The sequence below is a fragment of the Zonotrichia albicollis genome, chromosome 28 (assembly GCF_047830755.1).
Source record: "Zonotrichia albicollis isolate bZonAlb1 chromosome 28, bZonAlb1.hap1, whole genome shotgun sequence".
NCBI lineage: Eukaryota > Metazoa > Chordata > Aves > Passeriformes > Passerellidae > Zonotrichia > Zonotrichia albicollis.
In genome coordinates this window covers 7,009,076-7,026,632 of record NC_133846.1, presented here as the reverse complement: position 1 = coordinate 7,026,632, position 17,557 = coordinate 7,009,076, and the positions used below count along the sequence as shown (strand labels likewise).

Here is a 17,557-nt window from a genome sequence, read left to right as displayed (position 1 = left end):
GCAGCTGATGACTAATTACCAGCATCTAATGAGGGAGCCTTATCTGTAAATCATGCAAAGGGAAATGCTTGTACGTGCTGCTGAGGGCTGCCCACATGCCAAGGCTGAGCATTTCTTTTATTGCCGTGTTTATCTGGTTTCATCCGCGTTGAGTAGAAAATACTCTGCTTTAAAAATACATTGTGGCTCCTTTGATTTCCTAAATAGATTTATAATTATCTCCAAATTGAACACACTCAGCTTCTGCCCAAGTAATTGCCAGGCACTGTCCTTCCCAGGAAGTGCAGCCCTTGGCAGATTTTCGCTGGGCTCGTTGCATGCAGGAAATGAGGGGCAATGAGATAAATCAGAGCAGCTCTGGGTGAGGCACACACAGCTCTGCCTCAGGTATTTTTAACTCAAACTCCAGGAAGATTTAGGGCTGCACTGGACCAGGCTGGAGCAAGGGCTGGGGACAAACTGCAGCTCCTCCTGCACTGGCTTTTCCCTCCCACAGCACTGAAAGCACCTCAAGGTCCTGATCCCACAGAAAGCCTTTCCTGAGGTGTTGCTGTGCCAAGAATAATTAACAAAACCTCTTCCACTTTGCTGAATACCCTTTCTTTACCTCTATTTTGCAGGGATAAGTTTCCTCCTAAAAACCCTTTTCCAAAAAGACACCCAACATCAGTGCAGACACACCAAGAAGTAGAGGAAGAAAAGGTTCTGATCTCCCTGTGCTTTTCTGAACTTCTCCAAATTTTTTTTTCTGTATTATCTAAGGTTTAATCCTCCAGTGCAAATGGCTTGCAGCCAAATATTTCCATGTCAGGTTTACAAATAATTTTTGTAATTTTTGTAACTTGGGAGAATGTTGTTTGCTTGGCCTCAAAAGAAATAGAGCAAAATAACTACAGTGTAGAACAAAATAACACAAGCAGGCTTTAATTCTGCAAAACCTAGGGAGATAAAGCTCCTCTGTTTAAACAGCACTCAGTGCTGTTGAATTAAACACACTGCCAAAGGAAAGGTTTTCTGAGAACAAATAGAAAAGAATCACATCTAAAACAAACGTGTTTGGGTGCAGGGCTGCTGAGAGCCCCAGAGTTCCAGTGACACCATCAGCAGTGACATTTCTGGAGCCAGGAGAGCAGCAGGGATGGCAACAGCCAATTTGTGGTTTGTTGGAGTTTACACTTGTTTACTGCCAGGGAAGGAGACCAGACACTGATCTAAGAGATTGGGAGGGAAACGGTTTGAGCCAAGTGTGTCCTTGTCAGGAAAATCCTCTGGTGTCTGTGCCCCAAGCTCGGCAATAACCTGAGAGGGAATGGGAGCGTGGGGGAGGCAGCAGCTCCTCCAGCCTGCACTTAAAGCTCACACTGGGCACCTCAGTGCCTTTTATCACAGAGTATTGTAAAAGGAACAACATTTTCTGACATAAATGTCTCTGCTAATGACAAAGACCAGGAGTAGCTTGTGGCCAGAGAATAAATGTTTTTCTAAAGCTTAGCAACAGCTCATGCTCTGAATGTCATCATCCTCCTGGGCAGCCTGTTGCTGTATTCTCAGGATTAGGTGAAATTATCTCACGTCCTGCTTGCAATTTTTTGTGGCTGAGCACCTTATCCTTCTGTCTGAAGGTCAGATGAGAATTCTCCACCCCTACTTTTGCTCCTGAAGAGAAGAAATTAGTAGAAATCGGGAAGTGCTAATCATAATTTCTTATTCTGAATAGCATGTTTTGTTACTGAAGCACTTGTGAAAGCTCCTGGAATTTAAGTTGGTGCAGAGAAAAAAGCTAATTTAGCATCCCTGGGCAGGACTGAGCATTCCCTGAGCCAAATTCTCTTCCCCTGTGCTCTGAGGCTGCCCTGGAAGAGCTGCTGGTGCCACATCTGGGTTTCCATGGAAAGCCAGAGTCAGGGCAGGGGCTGCTCTTTCCAGTGTGTGTTCTGGTGCCATACCAGCACTCAGCCCTGCCTGCCCTGTGCTCCACAAACGTGCTGAAGTGTGATCCCATTCCCTGCAGCAGCCAGGGCTCGGGGAAGTGATGCACACACTGCTTTGGACAACATTCCAGCACTAATTACAACCTAAAGTCCTGCTCATTGCCTGGTTTCATTTTGTTGTTCGCAATCGCAAATGTTTGTTTTCCCTGCCAGCAGGATTTGTTTTTCAGAGCTGTTCTCCTGCAGGGTCCCTCAGGGGGAGCCAAGGGAAATGTCTCAAGGCCAAGCAAGGCTCTGGCCTCCCGTGCTCTGTGAGCCACCAGCAGTCTGAAATGAACATTTGTGGTGTGTCTGCTTGCCCAGGATTAATGAACAGTCCTGACCCCTCTCTGCTCCTCGCTGGGTGCCCAGGCTGGGCTGCCCGAGGAGCCCCTGGCACAAAACCCCACAGCAGCAGCAGCTGAGGATGACTCTCACCATCAGCTGGGTGTAAAAGGCCCATTTGAGCAGGGGCTGGATGCCCTGGCTGCAGCCCAGGGAGGCACTCAGTGCCTGCTCCTGTTCCCTGTGTGCACCAGCAGCCCCTGGGCTGCCTGGGCTGGGCTGGGGGAGCTCCCTTCCAGACCCTTCTGCAGGATCCCTGCGTGCTGCAAAGAGCCAGGAGCTGGCAGGGCCGAGTGCCCAGCCCAGCTGTGCCCACCTGGGCACAGCCCTGTGCCAGCTCAGAGCCCCAGCCCAAAGCAGCCCTGTGCCCACTCTATGCCCCAGCCCTGGGCACAGCCCTGTGCCAGCTCCGTGCCCCTGCCCAAAGCAGCCCTGTGCCCACTCTATGCCCCAGCCCTGGGCACAGCCCTGTGCCAGCTCAGAGCCCCAGCCCAGCTGTGCCCGCTCTGTGCCCCAGCCCCTGCCCAACACAGCGCTGGGAATCAGCAGGAGCCCAGCAGATCCCCCCTGCCTTGGCCTGCATGTCTGAGTGCTTCAGATGATTTATCTGCTCAGAGGAGGATTATTTTTGAGCCTCCCTCTGCCAGAAAAGGTAAGCCTTATCAGATAGAAATCAGAATCCATTCTTTGGATCAGCAGCCTGGATCACGGCGCAGGTGGAAAGCAGGTCACATAAAATCAGACCTTTCATGAATATTTATCCTGCTTTTCGTTAAGCTTTGCACCTGAGGGTCTGGTCTGAGCCCTCCGGGTGCCTGCACAGAGAGCTGCTGCTCCCAGCCCCCAGCAGAGCCAGGCTGTGAGCCACAGGCTCGTTGGGATCTCTAATGCATGGACAATGGATAATAAATTACTGCCTTTCTTTCTGCTGCTGTCTGCAATAGCAGTAAAGGAATTGTCAGGTCCTGTGCCATTCCTCCAGCAAGGTTTAACCCTGCTCCTCAGCTTCCTCATGCAGATGAAGGCTGTATCCCAGGCAATGAGCCTTTGCAGCAAATAAACTGTGGGGAAAGGTTCTTACACTCTTTGAACACTGAGAAAAAGAGGAATTTTATCTGCCTCCACTTCTGCCATCAATGGAAATAAAGAGCTGCTTCTCTGAGTCTGAGAAGCTGAACAATGACTGCAAAGTCAGAGATCCCCAAACAAGAAGTGGCACAAATTGAGGCATTTCAGCAGGAGCGAAGCCATCCTTTGGATGGAGCTCCATTCAGACGCTATCACAGGATTATTGTTGGCCATTCCAGCACGTGCAGTGCTCCTGTTGGGGCTGCTTTATTGTCCTGCTCTGTCACCCAGGCTGGGCTGGCCCTGCCCGTTCCTGCTCACACACAGGGCTGGGAAATGCATTGTCTGAGCACCCAGCCACAACAATGAAGGTTAGCTCCTCTAATTGGAAAAAGGAGCTGCTGTAGCTCATTCCTGGGTGAGCAATATGAGTTTTCATTACAGAGGATTTCCTGGTCAGACACACGAGCACATTGATTTGGGAAAATCCCATTCTGTTGCTTTGCCAGCTTCTCCCCCAGAACAAACCCAGAATTCCCAATCATTCTGGCCTGGAGTCTGCTATGAGCAAACCCAGCTGTATTTAACAAAATGTGCCAATATGTCCTGATTAGCCTGCAATAAAGGTAACATCATCCAACACAGAAATCTTGCACTTTGGGTGATGTGACACATTTCCTAACGAGCCTGACAGTTGTGTCTTTTACACGGAGAGCAGGAGTGCCTCCTGCTCAAATAGATGTTTGCATAAATATCCCTTTTGAGCTCCTTGAGAGCCTTAGATGAGAGATTTTCCATTCACGAAGAGCTTCCTTTAGCCCTGGACTATCCAAAAATACAAACTGAATTTACTTTCAAGCTATCAGCCACTGATGCTGCTGTGAGCAAGTTTAAATTAATGCATTAACAAAAGCTCCCTTTTTCTCTCAAAGGTCTGTACTGAGGATTAAGATCTGAATTCCAGGTTAGCCCTTAATGACACTCAGATGCACCTTCCCTTCAGCTGGGAGACTACATCCTGCTAGAGCAAGGCAGAAATAATGATCTTACTAGATTCAATATTAAAAAAGAAATCAGATTAAGCTTGAATTCTAGTTACAGAATTGTCTGCAGGTGAAGTTATTTTTAATCTGTTCCAAGATAAAGGAATAAATTTATTTCTGCCTGTTAGAATTCTCATATAGAGAGGAGTTTGGTATGATAAATTGGTTTGGGGCTAAATTCACCTCTTGGGGCTTTTTTCCTCAGCAATGAGGGGGGACCATCCACTCCTGAGCATTAGGAAATATTGGGAAAAGCCTGTCTGTGTCTGGAGGTCCAGGCTCACCTGCTGGATGAGCATGGACAACCTCACTCCCAGATTTCTTCTCCCTTCCCCCCTGTGTAATAATCATAAAAAGGAATGATGATAGTGCAGGACTCATTCCCCAGACAATAGCTAGGCAGGCTGTATATTGCTTTATGGCTGTTGACTTGATTTAAAATGCACTCTTAAAAGTGAAAGAACAACTCCTCAAATTTGCAGTAAATGTATAGTTCCCCAGACCTGATTTACTGGTTATGAGCCACCAAAACATTGCAATTCCAATTTACTGTGTTGTTGACTGTGGCAGCAAAACCCTCAGCATGACTCGAGCTCTGGTGGTCATTCCAAAGCTGATCATTTCCATGGATCATTTCCCATTGACCATTATTTGGGGCTGGTTGGGGTTTTGTGGGGGGATTTCGTTCTTTAAAACCCTCAGCATCACTCCAGCTCTGGTGGTTGTTCCAAAGCTGATCATTTCCCATGGATCATTTCCATGGATCATTTCCCATGGATCATTTCCCACTGATCATTATTTGGGGCTGGTTGGGGTTTTGTGCAGGGTTTGTTCTTTAATTGGGCAGCAGAGGATGGCTGCTTTGATGGTGAGGGGTTAACCCAGGCTCTGAGATCAAAGCACAGCTCTCGCCTGGTGCTCTGCTCACTCTCCAGCCTGGGCTGCCTCGTAATTACCAGAATTCCCAACAGGCTGGGAGCAGATCCTGCAGAGGAGCTGGCTGCAGAGCAGGGGGATGAAGAGCAATGTGCAAATCCTGCCCAGACACCAAAACTGACCAGGAAAGGGCCTGGGGTGCCCTGGGAAGGGGCAGGGACAGGGGACAATCCTCACAGCCCTGGCTCGGTGTCACTGCTGCCCTCAGGGCTCTGCTCCCCTCCTGCCACGTGTGACCGTCCCTGATTCACTGACAGCAGAGAGCAGAAAACGCTGCAGCTGCAGCTGCTGGGGACTCTCAGTGCTGCTGGAGCCCAGCCACGGCTCCTTCCTCTCCTTTTGGGGAGAAATGGCAGAAAGCAGCTGCCTGGAGCCTTCATTGTGGGCTGGAAGGTCTCCAGAGCCAGGCTGAGCTGGGAGTGAATTGGAGATGGCCTCAAAAAATCAGAGATGGCCTCAAAAAATCAGAGATGGCCTCAGACCCTGGGTTTCCAGCAGGGCAGGGCAGGGCAGGGCAGGGCTGCAGAGCCCAGCTGGGGTGGGCTGTCCATGGAACCAGCACCTTAGGCTGTCTGTCCATGGAACCAGCACCCTGGGTTGTCTGTCTGTCCATGAAATCCAGCACCCTGTCTGTCTGTCCATGGAATCCATCACCCCTGACATCCTGCACTGCTCCCAGGACCCCAAACACGTCCCCTGACCCCTCAGGCTCTCTGTCTGGGTCCTGCCTCACAAGGGGCTGCACAAGGAGCCACCTTTCCCTTCCAGGGCTTCTGGAGCCAACAAGGGCCCCTTGAAAACTCCCGAGGGATGCTGAGAGAATTTGGGATTTAATTGTTCACGCACCTCTATAAAATATTCCAAATATTGCTCTTGCAAGAAAACTAAAGCAGAACCTTATTATGAAAGATCGTTTCCTAAGGACACTTTCACAATTCAATGTTCTGGTTTTCCTTATAAGAAAGCCAAGAAAATTCTGATCCAAATCCAACTTTTGGCAGTTTTCTCCTGTCTCAAAGAAAATTCAGATTTGTCCTAGTGAAGACCATTTCCACCCTAGAGCAGACACTGAATTTCCTGCACAGGACACACTTGAGGAAGGGGCTTGAACGCCAGAATTTGCCAGACCTGACAAAGGCACTACACCACATATTTAATTCTAAGGTTACAAAGACCTACTCCTCCTCATAATCACATTAATGACCTTTATTTAATCTATGCAGGTGTTTTCAGCAGCCTGGAGCCAAAGCAAGGGAGCTGTTGGCACAACCCACAGCCCACAATCAGATTACAAAGCTCTGGTGCTGTGGCAGGCTGTGCTCCTGCAACTGGCACTGCAGAACTGCTGCAGCACAGCCACGCAGGGAATGGGGCATTTGGATGCAGAATTTATGCAGAACAGCACCCAGTGCAGAGAACAAACACAATAAATAAAATAAAATACACTGCAGAGGCATAAACGCAGAAGAGAATGTAAGGGGAAAAAATTAAGTGAACTATATTTAATACTGATATTTAACCGTGATAGTTCATTCCATAATTTCTCTGGAGTTTTTACACCAGCAGGTTCTACTTCTCAGTAGTAGAATTTAAAAAAAAGTTGTTCAAAAAGTTGTAATAAAAGCTCTAAGTGGGGCGGTAGAACCTAAGGAATTTTTCCTAGAAAAGAGAGAAAAGGGAAAAGGCAGAATGAGAGAGAGAAAAAAAAAAAAAAGGGAAAGAAGAGAGAGTTAAAGAGAGAAGAGAGAGAAAGAAACAGAGAAAATATATCGATGAAAAAAACAAGACAGAAGAAGGAATATTTTCAGTCCAGACTATCTGCAGCAAGCTTGCTTTTGACTTTCATATTCTATTTAAAAATACAAAATTGGGAGCATTGAAAAAGAGTTCCCAAATTAGCTTTTTAATAGAGATGGGAAGTTAAAAGGGGCCGAGTCATGGGGGAAAAGCGATTCAGAATCACAGCCAGGGCAGCAGCAGCAGAGAGTGAGGCCAGAGCACGCCCAGAGAGGAGTCAGGAAGTTTTATGAAGTGGTGACACTGTAAATCACAGAAAAATCTCTTATACCAGCAAAAGCCAAATGACATTTCTGGTTCTGCTTTCTTCTCGGCATCAGCAGAGGGAAAGAGCAAGCGGAGATATAGGGAGGGTTTAAAAGTGGAAAGCAGCTCTGAAGACATCTAATGAAGATGGATTCAGGATGCTTTGATATGTTCGAATTCTTACAGCCACTGAAAGTTTCTCACTGAAGTTTTAGGATTCACTTTGCACAAAACTATTCCCGTGTCCAGCATACAACTCTTAATATCCACACCCTGAGGATTATGATACACTGTGTGTGCCTGAACTCGTTAGCTGCTCTGCTACACCAATGCAGATTACAAATGTTATTGGGGGAGATGGGTTTGGGGAGGGTTACTCGGGACCTGACATTCAGAAATTAGCATTATTTTTAATGATTGCATTATTGAGACCCTGAATTGGATGGATCAGATTGAGGTTCAGTTGTATCTTAGGAAAAATGTCAGCACTGAAATTGTGGTTAAGCATTGGAACAGGCTGCCCAGGGAAGTGGTGGAGTCACCAGCCCTGGAAGTGCTCCAAACAGGAGAGGATGGGGCACTTTGTGATATGGTTTGGTGAGCATGGTAGGGCTCAGTCACAGGCTGGACTCATGGTTTGGACCATGGTCAGGGTCCTGGTTTCAGAGCTTCTAGAACCAGATCATTGATTTGTTGAAATGTTGAGGATTTGGAGGTCTTTCCCTATTGTTATTTGGGTTTTGTCTGTAAGAAGATCTTCAGTTTAGAGCTCTGGGTAGAAAGGCACCTGGAAAACGGCCCTTGGTCATTGCCGGCTGTACCAAATCCCTGTTTCCCTTATTTTAAGACCCCCCAACACACACCCCTTGCTCACAGCGATGCACCGGGAGGCGCAGCTCCTGCCCCGACAATGCAACAACCGCTGCAGCCCCTGGACCCCTCCTTACACAGTCCCGGACCCCTCCTCACACACGCCTGCACACGCACGGCTCGGGGGCTCTGCGGGGGCTGCGGGGATGCTGCGGCCCCCGGCCACCCCCGCCGTGTGCTGCCCTCTGCCCGGGGTCCCGCACCGGCTCCCGGTGCCCGGTGCCCGCTCCCTCGCTGTTCCCGGCTCCCGTTCCCTGCCGGTGCCCGGCTCCCGCTCGCCGCCGTCTCCCCGCTCGCTGCCGGTGCCGGTGCCGCTCGCTCCGGGTGACACCTGCCGGCGGCTGTGCGGGCGGGCGGCGGGCGGGGACGCGCCCGAGCTCGGGGAGCCCCCGCCGCCCCCCGCCCCGCGCCGCCGCCCCTCCGTGCGGGGCTGTGCCCGGCCCCGCCACCGCCGCTCTGTGACTGTCGCTGCCGTCTCTGCCAGCTCTGCCAGCTCTGCCACCGCTCCCCATCGCTGCCCAGCTCTGCCATCGCTGCCCCCGCTCCCCGCCGCTCGCCGCCGCCGCCCCGCGCCCGCGCACTCCGCCAGCCCCGCGCTCCGCTCCCGGCAGCCGCATGGCCGCGGAGGCTCCGGGCGGGCGGCCGCGGCCGGGAGCGCCCTGCGGAGGTGAGGGGGTCCGCCGGGAGGGAGGGACGGGAGGGGAGCGGCCCCGGGTGCGGGGACCCCGGCCGGGGGTGCGGGGACACCGACCGGGGGATGCGGGCACACCGACCGGGGGATGCGGGCACACCGACCCCCGGGTTCACCTGCGGGCGGGGCGGGGGCAGCGGGGCCAGAGGGTGCCCCCGGCCGCTCCCAGCCCGTGCCCCGCTGCCCTCCCGCCCCTCGGCGCTGCCGATGCCGGCCCGTGGCCGCACAGCCGGTGCCCAGCCCCGCACAGCCCCGCACGGCCCGTGCTGCCGCCGCCAAGCCCGTGCCGAGCCGCCGGGGAGGGGATGGCGAGGCGGCCGAGCCCCGCTCGCTCCCGCACGGATCGCTGTGACTTTATGGAAGTCATCAAGTATCGCTGCGGCGCGTCCGTCACCGCCCGGAGCTGCCCGGCGCGGCAGGGCGAGGCTGGCTCGCTCCGATCCGGGCTTGTAGCTATTCACTTAATGGAGATGCGACAGCAGATGGATAAATGAGCGAGGCCGCCGGGTCTCGGAGCGTGCCGAGCCCAACTTCTGAGCGGGGATGGAAGGGATGCTGAGGCGGCGTGCAGACAGGACGGGGAAGGGCTGCCAAGGAGCAGGGCGAGCCAGAACGGCAGGACGCGGGGAAAAGAGAAAGGTGGTGGGAAGGAAGAAAGGAGAAGATAGGGAAAGATCGGTTTAAATCCCAGTGATTTCTTTTTGTTCCTGGATGTAGCCGCCCGCCCTGGCCGAGGTGCTGGGTGTGGGTTGGCGGTGCTGGAGGAACAGCTCGTTCCTGCCCAGAAGGGATCCCTCTGCCCTGTCCCGCCTGACGGGCAGCCAGCAGGGACACACACACGGGAGCTCCGCGATGGAGCCCTGAAGTTCATCCCCTGCCGTCCCCCCTGCATCTCCCCCTGGCACATTAGCATGCAGGGTAGGCTCTGCCGTGTATTTATTTAACGGCTCCGTTTGCTGTGCCAGCGCACAGCGCCCTTGGCTCGGCTCTGCCTCCCCAGCCCCGGGTCCGTGCCCGGCTGGGCTGGGCTGGGCAGCGAGGGCACAGCGAGCGCTGCCAGGGGAGGGGGCAGCGCCTGCCAGCTGGGGAGAGGCAGCGAGAGCCTCGGCAGCGATGAGGGAGAAGCTGTTTAGTCATCTCTCTATATATACTTTCACAATGATGAGCACATTTACTGATTGCTGCTGACTGCGTTCGGAGAGGGAGGAAGAGCAGGCGGCACCGCTCACCTTCCATCCCCAGGAGTGCCTGCTCCCCTTCTCCCGCTCCCCACACCCGGCCCCGCTCTGGGCGCACAGTGTCCTTCCCTCCAGGTAAGGCAGCGCTGCAAGATGGGGCTCTCGGGGCGGAGGGGGGGAGAAGTTTGTGTGCATTTATCCTGAGCCTGTTGCTTTTGCTCCCGAATCTCCCCAGCAGACTGAGGGAGGGAGCGTTGTGCAGAAAGTTTTGTTTTCTGGTGCTGCTGCGAAGGGGAAGGAATGTGTGGCTGACAGAAGACGCCGAGGCTTTGGCTCACATATTTTGCTGTAAAGCAAAGGTCTCTTTGCTGCCTGAGCCTGACCCAACAAGGACAGGAGAGGGAAGAAGGAATGATCTCCAGGCTCCTCACTCCCATTAGCACTGTCTCATCAAGAAACTTGCAGTGTGCTTATCAGCCCAATTTCAGAGCAGCCCTGTCTGCTTCTAGAAAGGGAAACTGAGATTTTTGGTTTGTCTCTGCTCTCTTGAGATGATGAAGGGACATTGATCAGTGTGAAGCTACTGTGGTAAGAATCCATCCTTTATTTCTGGACCCTTTGGGTGAACAGCCATTTCTGTTCTCTGCCAGGTTTTCCTCCTGGGCTGTCCTGGACCAGGCTGGGTCGGGATTTGGCTGTCAGGGTTTTTGGGGTTTTTTGGGGTTTCTTTGGGGTTTTTTGGAGCGGCTGCAGCGGAGCCAGCGCTGCTCGGGAGGGACCCAGCGCGGTCAGGAGTGCTGGCAGGGACAGGGGGCTCCTCTCAGCCTTTTCTCCCAGATTTCCTTGGCTGTTTCCTTGTCCCCACAGTTATCTGAAGAAAACAGATTCTTCTCTCTGCAGATACTTTTATAAACCAGGAGGCAAATGATTCTATTTTGTGTACCAGGTCTTCTAAATGTCATCAGCAGGGTGCCGGTCTGCTGTGAACCAGTTCCTTTTAAATTACATGCAGAAATTATGGTAATTAAAATTAGAAATATGGATATATCTAAATATATGCTTGTTAGAATTAGAGTGTGTCTGTTTTCTATGAGATCTCCAGACACTGTCAACAGTACATTAGATTTTGAGTCCAGCCAATTGCTTTCCAGCCTAAACAGACTGGTTGGCAGTTTCCAAAATCCAAGCAGGCAGAAAAGGGGGATTCTTTCTACATTCTGGAATTCTACATTCTAGAGGAACTGGTTGCTTCATCTTTTTTTGACTCAGTTTAGGTTGTGCAGGTCAGAATTATAAATCCAGTCCTCTCTCTCTCCCAATTTTCTTTCCCTTCCTTGAAGGACTGGTAGGGTTCCAAGGACTTGTGGACAAGAAAAAGCAAAACCTCTACAAAAGGGGATTTAATTTCTCACTCATGGTCCTCCAGATAAAGACTCCTCTTGTTCTCTTGTGTGTATTTTGAGGATCAGATGGGGCAGGTTCAGTAACTCTGAGAATGAAGCTGCGTGCGCTCCGTTGTTCTAACCAGCTTCATCTCTTGGACCCCGAGAAACAGGAACTGAACTTCCACAGAAGAATTCCCCTTTCTTTCTCTTTTGCTTTAATCTCCTGTCCCTTTCATCGCTGAGGTATTTATAGCTTCCCCACATATACTGCCAGCATGGAAGGACCCATTTTATCTTTCAAAAATTGATTTAAAAATGTGTAAGTCACTTATGAGTTACCAGTGCTTTATTGGAACAATTATATGTGAAGTATTTATAGAGCCTCAGCAGCTAATGTAGGTAACCTGGAATCCACAACCAAAGTTATGAAAGTACAGAAGAGATTTCTGATGTGGTTCCCCTGAGAAATCAGGGGACATGAGGATCCAGTGTGCTGAAAGTGGTCAGGTCACCAGTCAGTCCTGGAGAAGGACACTGGTGGTGGTGCCAAGTGAAATTAAAAAACAGAGAAGACAGTTTGCCAGCAGGGAAAGCGGGAACAAGATGCCTTTTCTTGGTTTCTTGAGTATATACATGCATTTGTATATATTTGGTGATTAATGGATGACATAATTCCTATTTTGCTGCCTCCTGTTGTTAAGTGTTCCATGAAAGTGCCAAGACCCACACTGGTGGTAGAAGGTGCCCCTGGAGATGCCCTTTGAGCTGGCAGAGAAGGCTCCAGTGCTGAGCTCTGCCCTGCTCCCCAGGGCAGCCAGTGCTCACACAGTAACTTCCCTCTCTGGGGGGACAGAAAAGCGGCGGTGCTTTGTACCACTGAGCAGTTCCTGGGAGGGAAATCCTGGGAGATGTTTGCTCCAGTGCCGTGCAGATAAGCAAAGCCTCTCCTTGGGATGAGCAGTACTGTGGGTTATTACATGTTCTGTAATTACCAAAGCTCTTCAGCGGCGGCGAGATGCTCGCACGAGGGATCTCAATTGTCCTTTAGACAGTAAAATTGCATAGGAAGATGCTCCACATTAAGGTGATGAATGTTAATTTGCCCTGAAGAGGGAGAGCATTTCTGCGAGCACTTCAGGCATTTTCACCACAGACTCATTCCATCATTTTTTATTCAGTATTTTGATGGCCCATTGGAATCAATAATGCTGCAGCCATACTGGCTGGAATGGCAGCTTTCATGTAAGTTAAAAACTTTAGAGTAAAACTGCCTACAAATAGACAATTAGGCTTTGAGGGCCTGAGTCATTGGAATCAATGGAATTTCCATTGATAAATTGACTTTTGATAGGGCTCCTAATGCATTTTATATGATAATGGCACCTTTCTTCAGATAATTTCATGGCAGAATTAGAAAAGCACTAGGGAAGTGGAAGTAAAAGCACGTTAAAACAAAAGTTAAAGACTGTAAGAACTCTGACCAAAGATCAAAAAGTTAAAACAAATTCATGGCTAGAAATGGAAATGCAGTTGAGCCCAGTCGTGGGCTCTCGTGGTGTGTGATTCCACTGCCGGCTGATTCCACTGGAGTTCCCAGCTCTTTCTTGACAGCTGTAGTTAAACTGATGAGCACAGGAGGCTTACACCTGGGGAATTATGGATTAGTCTTGTTTGTGAGGAAGCAAATATAAATTACTGTGTTTATGCTACTTTTAAAATGCTTTTAATGAGGAATCATTTGCTATTCAAACTTTCCATCTATAAGAATGCCATAGCCCCGCTGAGCTGATTATGGCATGCCTTGTTCAACATCGTCCTCCACAGTGGCTGTCGGCTCCGGTGTCCGTGCGGGTCCTGGGCTCTCCCACCCACCGGGGCAGGGCGTGACTGTGTGCTGTGTTCTCTTCTCCTCTGTGTTGCAGATGGAGCTGGTGTGACCCGCAGCAGCGCCCAGCAGCCTCCCCAGCCCCGCCTGCACTAACGCGCCCGGGCTCACCATGGCAGCAGGGGTGGCAGCCTGGCTGCCCTTCGCCAGGGCGGCCGCCATAGGATGGATGCCAGTGGCCAACTGCCCCATGCCGCTGGCGCCCACGGAGAAGAACAAGAGGCAGGATGAGCTCATCATCCTCAACGTGAGCGGCAGGCGCTTCCAGACCTGGAGGACTACACTGGAGAGGTACCCGGACACTCTCCTGGGCAGCACGGAGAAGGAGTTCTTCTTCAACGAAGACACCAAGGAGTACTTCTTTGACCGGGACCCCGAGGTCTTCAGGTGCATCCTCAATTTTTACAGAACTGGCAAGCTGCACTACCCCCGGTACGAGTGCATCTCTGCCTACGACGAAGAGCTGGCCTTCTACGGGATCCTGCCCGAGATCATCGGGGACTGCTGCTACGAAGAGTACAAGGACAGGAAGCGGGAGAACGCCGAGCGCCTGATGGACGACAACGACTCGGAGAACAACCAGGAGGGCTCCATGCCCTCGCTGAGCTTCCGGCAGACCATGTGGCGCGCCTTCGAGAACCCCCACACCAGCACCTTAGCCTTAGTCTTTTACTACGTCACCGGGTTCTTCATCGCCGTCTCGGTGATCACCAACGTGGTGGAGACCGTGCCCTGCGGCTCCGTGCCGGGGAGCAAGGAGCTGCCCTGCGGGGAGCGCTACGCCGTGGCCTTCTTCTGCCTGGACACGGCGTGCGTGATGATCTTCACCGTCGAGTACCTGCTGCGGCTGTTCGCGGCGCCCAGCCGCTACCGCTTCATCCGCAGCGTCATGAGCATCATCGACGTGGTGGCCATCATGCCCTACTACATCGGCCTGGTCATGACCAACAACGAGGACGTCAGCGGGGCCTTCGTCACGCTGAGGGTTTTCAGGGTTTTCAGGATTTTCAAGTTCTCCCGCCATTCCCAAGGCCTGAGAATCTTGGGCTACACTTTGAAGAGCTGTGCCTCCGAGCTTGGCTTTCTCCTCTTTTCCCTCACTATGGCAATCATCATCTTTGCAACTGTGATGTTTTATGCGGAGAAAGGGTCCTCGGCGAGCAAATTCACCAGTATTCCTGCTTCCTTTTGGTACACTATTGTAACCATGACAACACTGGGGTGAGTATTACTTTTCCTTTTCCTGAGCAGCAGGCGAGCGTGTACGGGAGCTTGACTTCAGCTCCTCCTCAGCGTTTTCCTGGGTGCATGTTCGAGAAGGGGCTGGAAGTGTTCAGGGCTTGATTATTCCTCGCCTTACAACTCCTGCGGTTTGCGTGCGGTTGTGTAAACCAGAAAAAGCTCTCACACCCACCTGACAAATGCTCGGCACCACGGCAAGCGGGTGCAGGAGCAGCAGAGTGCTGGAGTAGCAGGATCTGATTCATCCCTGCAGGAGGGAGAAGCTGCCCCGAGTGCAGGGGCTGGAGGGGAGCTCTGCTCGCTCTGACACGGGCTCCGGCCACGCGTCTCACACCAAGCTGCTGACGGGTCTCTCGTGTCTCAGTCCTTGTTTCTCCCCTTGGCCTGCCAGGAAGCACAGATTGGCTGAATCCGAGTGGGTGTTGTGGGTCACTGTGCTGGAATACTCAGTGATGGCCAGGATGTGATCTGGATTTTACTCATCTGAGCAGGAAAGGGGCTTCTTGTCTGTGCTTAGCTGTGAGTGAGAACCGAGCGAGCTGTGGCGGCTGCAGTGGAATTTCAAACATTCCCAGGGACAGGTACAAAGATAATGAAATCAAAGCGAGGGCAATGTAGCCTGGAGGGATCTTTTCCCCCTTGTATTTCATTTCTGTCTCACAGATGTTGTGACTGAGATTATAGATTTGCGCTTCTGCTGCTCTGAACCAAAACCCCTGGGAGCAGAATGGCCAAACCCTCACCCTGACAAGGCTGTGCAGAGGAAAAGGGGCATTGCAGGCTGCTCTTGGGGCACACACAGAACCAGGATCGAGGGCAATCTCCCCATCCCTCACAGCAAAACAGTGCAGGAAATCTAGAGCTACTTTGCAAAGAGTTTTCCCACTGGAGAGTTCACACAGTTTAATACTCAGATGTAGACAATTCTCCTCCTTGTAATGCAGGGACCACTTTTTCTCTAAACTGCTTTTGATTTTAAACACTTCTCTGTGCCCTATTATACATGAACAGGCTCACAGTAGCACTTTTCAATTATTAAAATCATAATTCAGCTGTCAGAAAGGCGCCGAATCTGGGCATATGACAACTGAAAGTCTGAATTCCTTCATTAAGTGCAAGTGTAGAACCTGTTTGTCATAGTCACCTAAAGATCTCCTATTCTTCCTTTTTAATAACGAATCAAAGTTTGCAGGTTTATGGCAGAAGCTATTCCTTCCCCTGGGGAAGGTAAAACCCAGAAATCAAAGCCGGGCTTTGCATCCCAGCCCTGCCCCAGCTCAGCTCTCCGTGCTCTGACTGGTCCATACTGGTCAGTGCCCCTCTCCTGTCCCCACCACAGGGTGGCTCCTTCAGGGGTCCCTGCACAAGGGGAGAAAATCCAGCTTTGGAGATTCCATTATTGTATGGATATAATATTTCCAGATTCCCTTTAATAATGATCACACTGTCCTGGCACGGACACAGCCTGCACACCTATTGACACTCAGACACAGCCTGCACACCCGTTCATGCTCACAGCCTGCACACCCATTCACACTCAGACACAGCCTGCACACCCGTTCACGCTCAGACACAGCCTGCACACCCATTGACGCTCAGACACAGCCTGCACACCCGTTCCCACTCGTGCTGTTGCACCTTTGTGACTGGAGCTGGGGTCAGGGCTGGCCTGGGTGGGCTGGGAAGGGCCCCAGGACGTGCAGAACATTCTGGAAAGCAGCTGGGGCTCTGCTCCCCCCGGGCTGGGCTGGGTTTGGGTCCCTTCCCTCCCTTTCTGAGCACAGGGACAAACCCAGCACTCCCAGGGACCTCAGGGCGTTCTCAATTTGTTGTAATCACAGAGGAACAAGTGCTGGAAATGAGCTGACATGGATTTAAGAAATTAGACGTTTAAACGTGGCTTTGTAAGGGTTCACTGGGAAGGGACCTAGAAAATGCTGTAAAGTCTGAGAACTGAGGCTTTGGGTGTTACTGATTTGGGACTTTCAGGCTGTCTCCACCTTCCTGGCTCCCCCTGAGTGGGGTGGGGGCTCACCATCCAGGGCTAACCCTCCTGGCCCCCTTCATGTCCCCAAAAATCCTTCCAGCCCTGACACATTGGCACTTTCAGGCAATATTTCATACACATCTCTCCTCAGAAGCCTTTTCAGTCCGTTTGGAAGGATCTCGTTGGTAAATGAGAGTGCTGGCAATTCCTGCTGCACAGAATGCAGCCAAGGGCTCCAGCGTGCTCCCAGCCCATCAGCCCTGCCCTCCTCAGTGCTGGCCAGTGCTGCTGCTGGCTTTCAGCAGCACTCAGAGCTTTTACCCAGATCCTAAACATTCCCTGCCTTTTCCCTTAGTAATTCAGCCAGCATTTAGAACAAGAAATTATGAAGCATGACAGTTTTTAACTCAAAACTATATATATATATAAGTAACTTGTTTTCACCAGCAATACATTTAAACCCAGATAAGTGCAGCTTTCCCTGAGGCTGGAAGCCCAGCACTGCTGTGACAGAGTGCCTTAGAGGAGTGATCTGCCAGGTGCAGGATAACTTTTTCCCTGTTATAGGATTAGCTCCATTTGTGTCAAACCAAGGTTTACTCACAACAAACAAACAAAGCCAACAGCAGGAGACCATTAACCCTCCACTGTCCTGTGCCTCAGCTGCTCTCCCAGATTCCCAAGTATCTTTGGGATACAATCACATTTCCAGACTGACCCATAAATAAAATGCAATAAAAATGCATTTCTTCCTGAAGGTGAAGCCCAGCACAATAAATAAGCACAGGTTTTGGTGGGGTTACCATGAAATCAGTTTAGAGAAATTCAGGATGCCTTGCAGGCTCCTTAGGCAGCTAACAGCCCAGGGAGACAGGTGCAGCAGCTTTTCTGGAGCGGGAAACAAAGCAAAGGAA

General features: G+C 51.3%; 1 protein-coding gene across 3 annotated transcripts in view; it reads left to right on the top strand.

Moving 5' to 3' along the window:
• Positions 1 to 8,717: 8,717 nt before the first annotated feature.
• KCND3 (potassium voltage-gated channel subfamily D member 3) overlaps positions 8,718 to 17,557 on the top strand; it is an 83,125-nt gene continuing 74,285 nt past the window's right edge. For 2 of the 3 annotated variants that reach the window (XM_074528345.1, XM_074528343.1), the window contains exons 1-2: positions 8,718 to 8,942; positions 13,452 to 14,635. In XM_074528345.1, the coding sequence (XP_074384446.1) occupies positions 13,527 to 14,635 (1,109 nt within the window). In that variant the 5' untranslated portion in view covers positions 8,718 to 8,942; positions 13,452 to 13,526. Of the gene's footprint in view, positions 8,943 to 9,700; positions 10,280 to 13,451; positions 14,636 to 17,557 lie in introns of those variants that run through there. The other variant, XM_074528344.1, reaches the window with a different exon arrangement.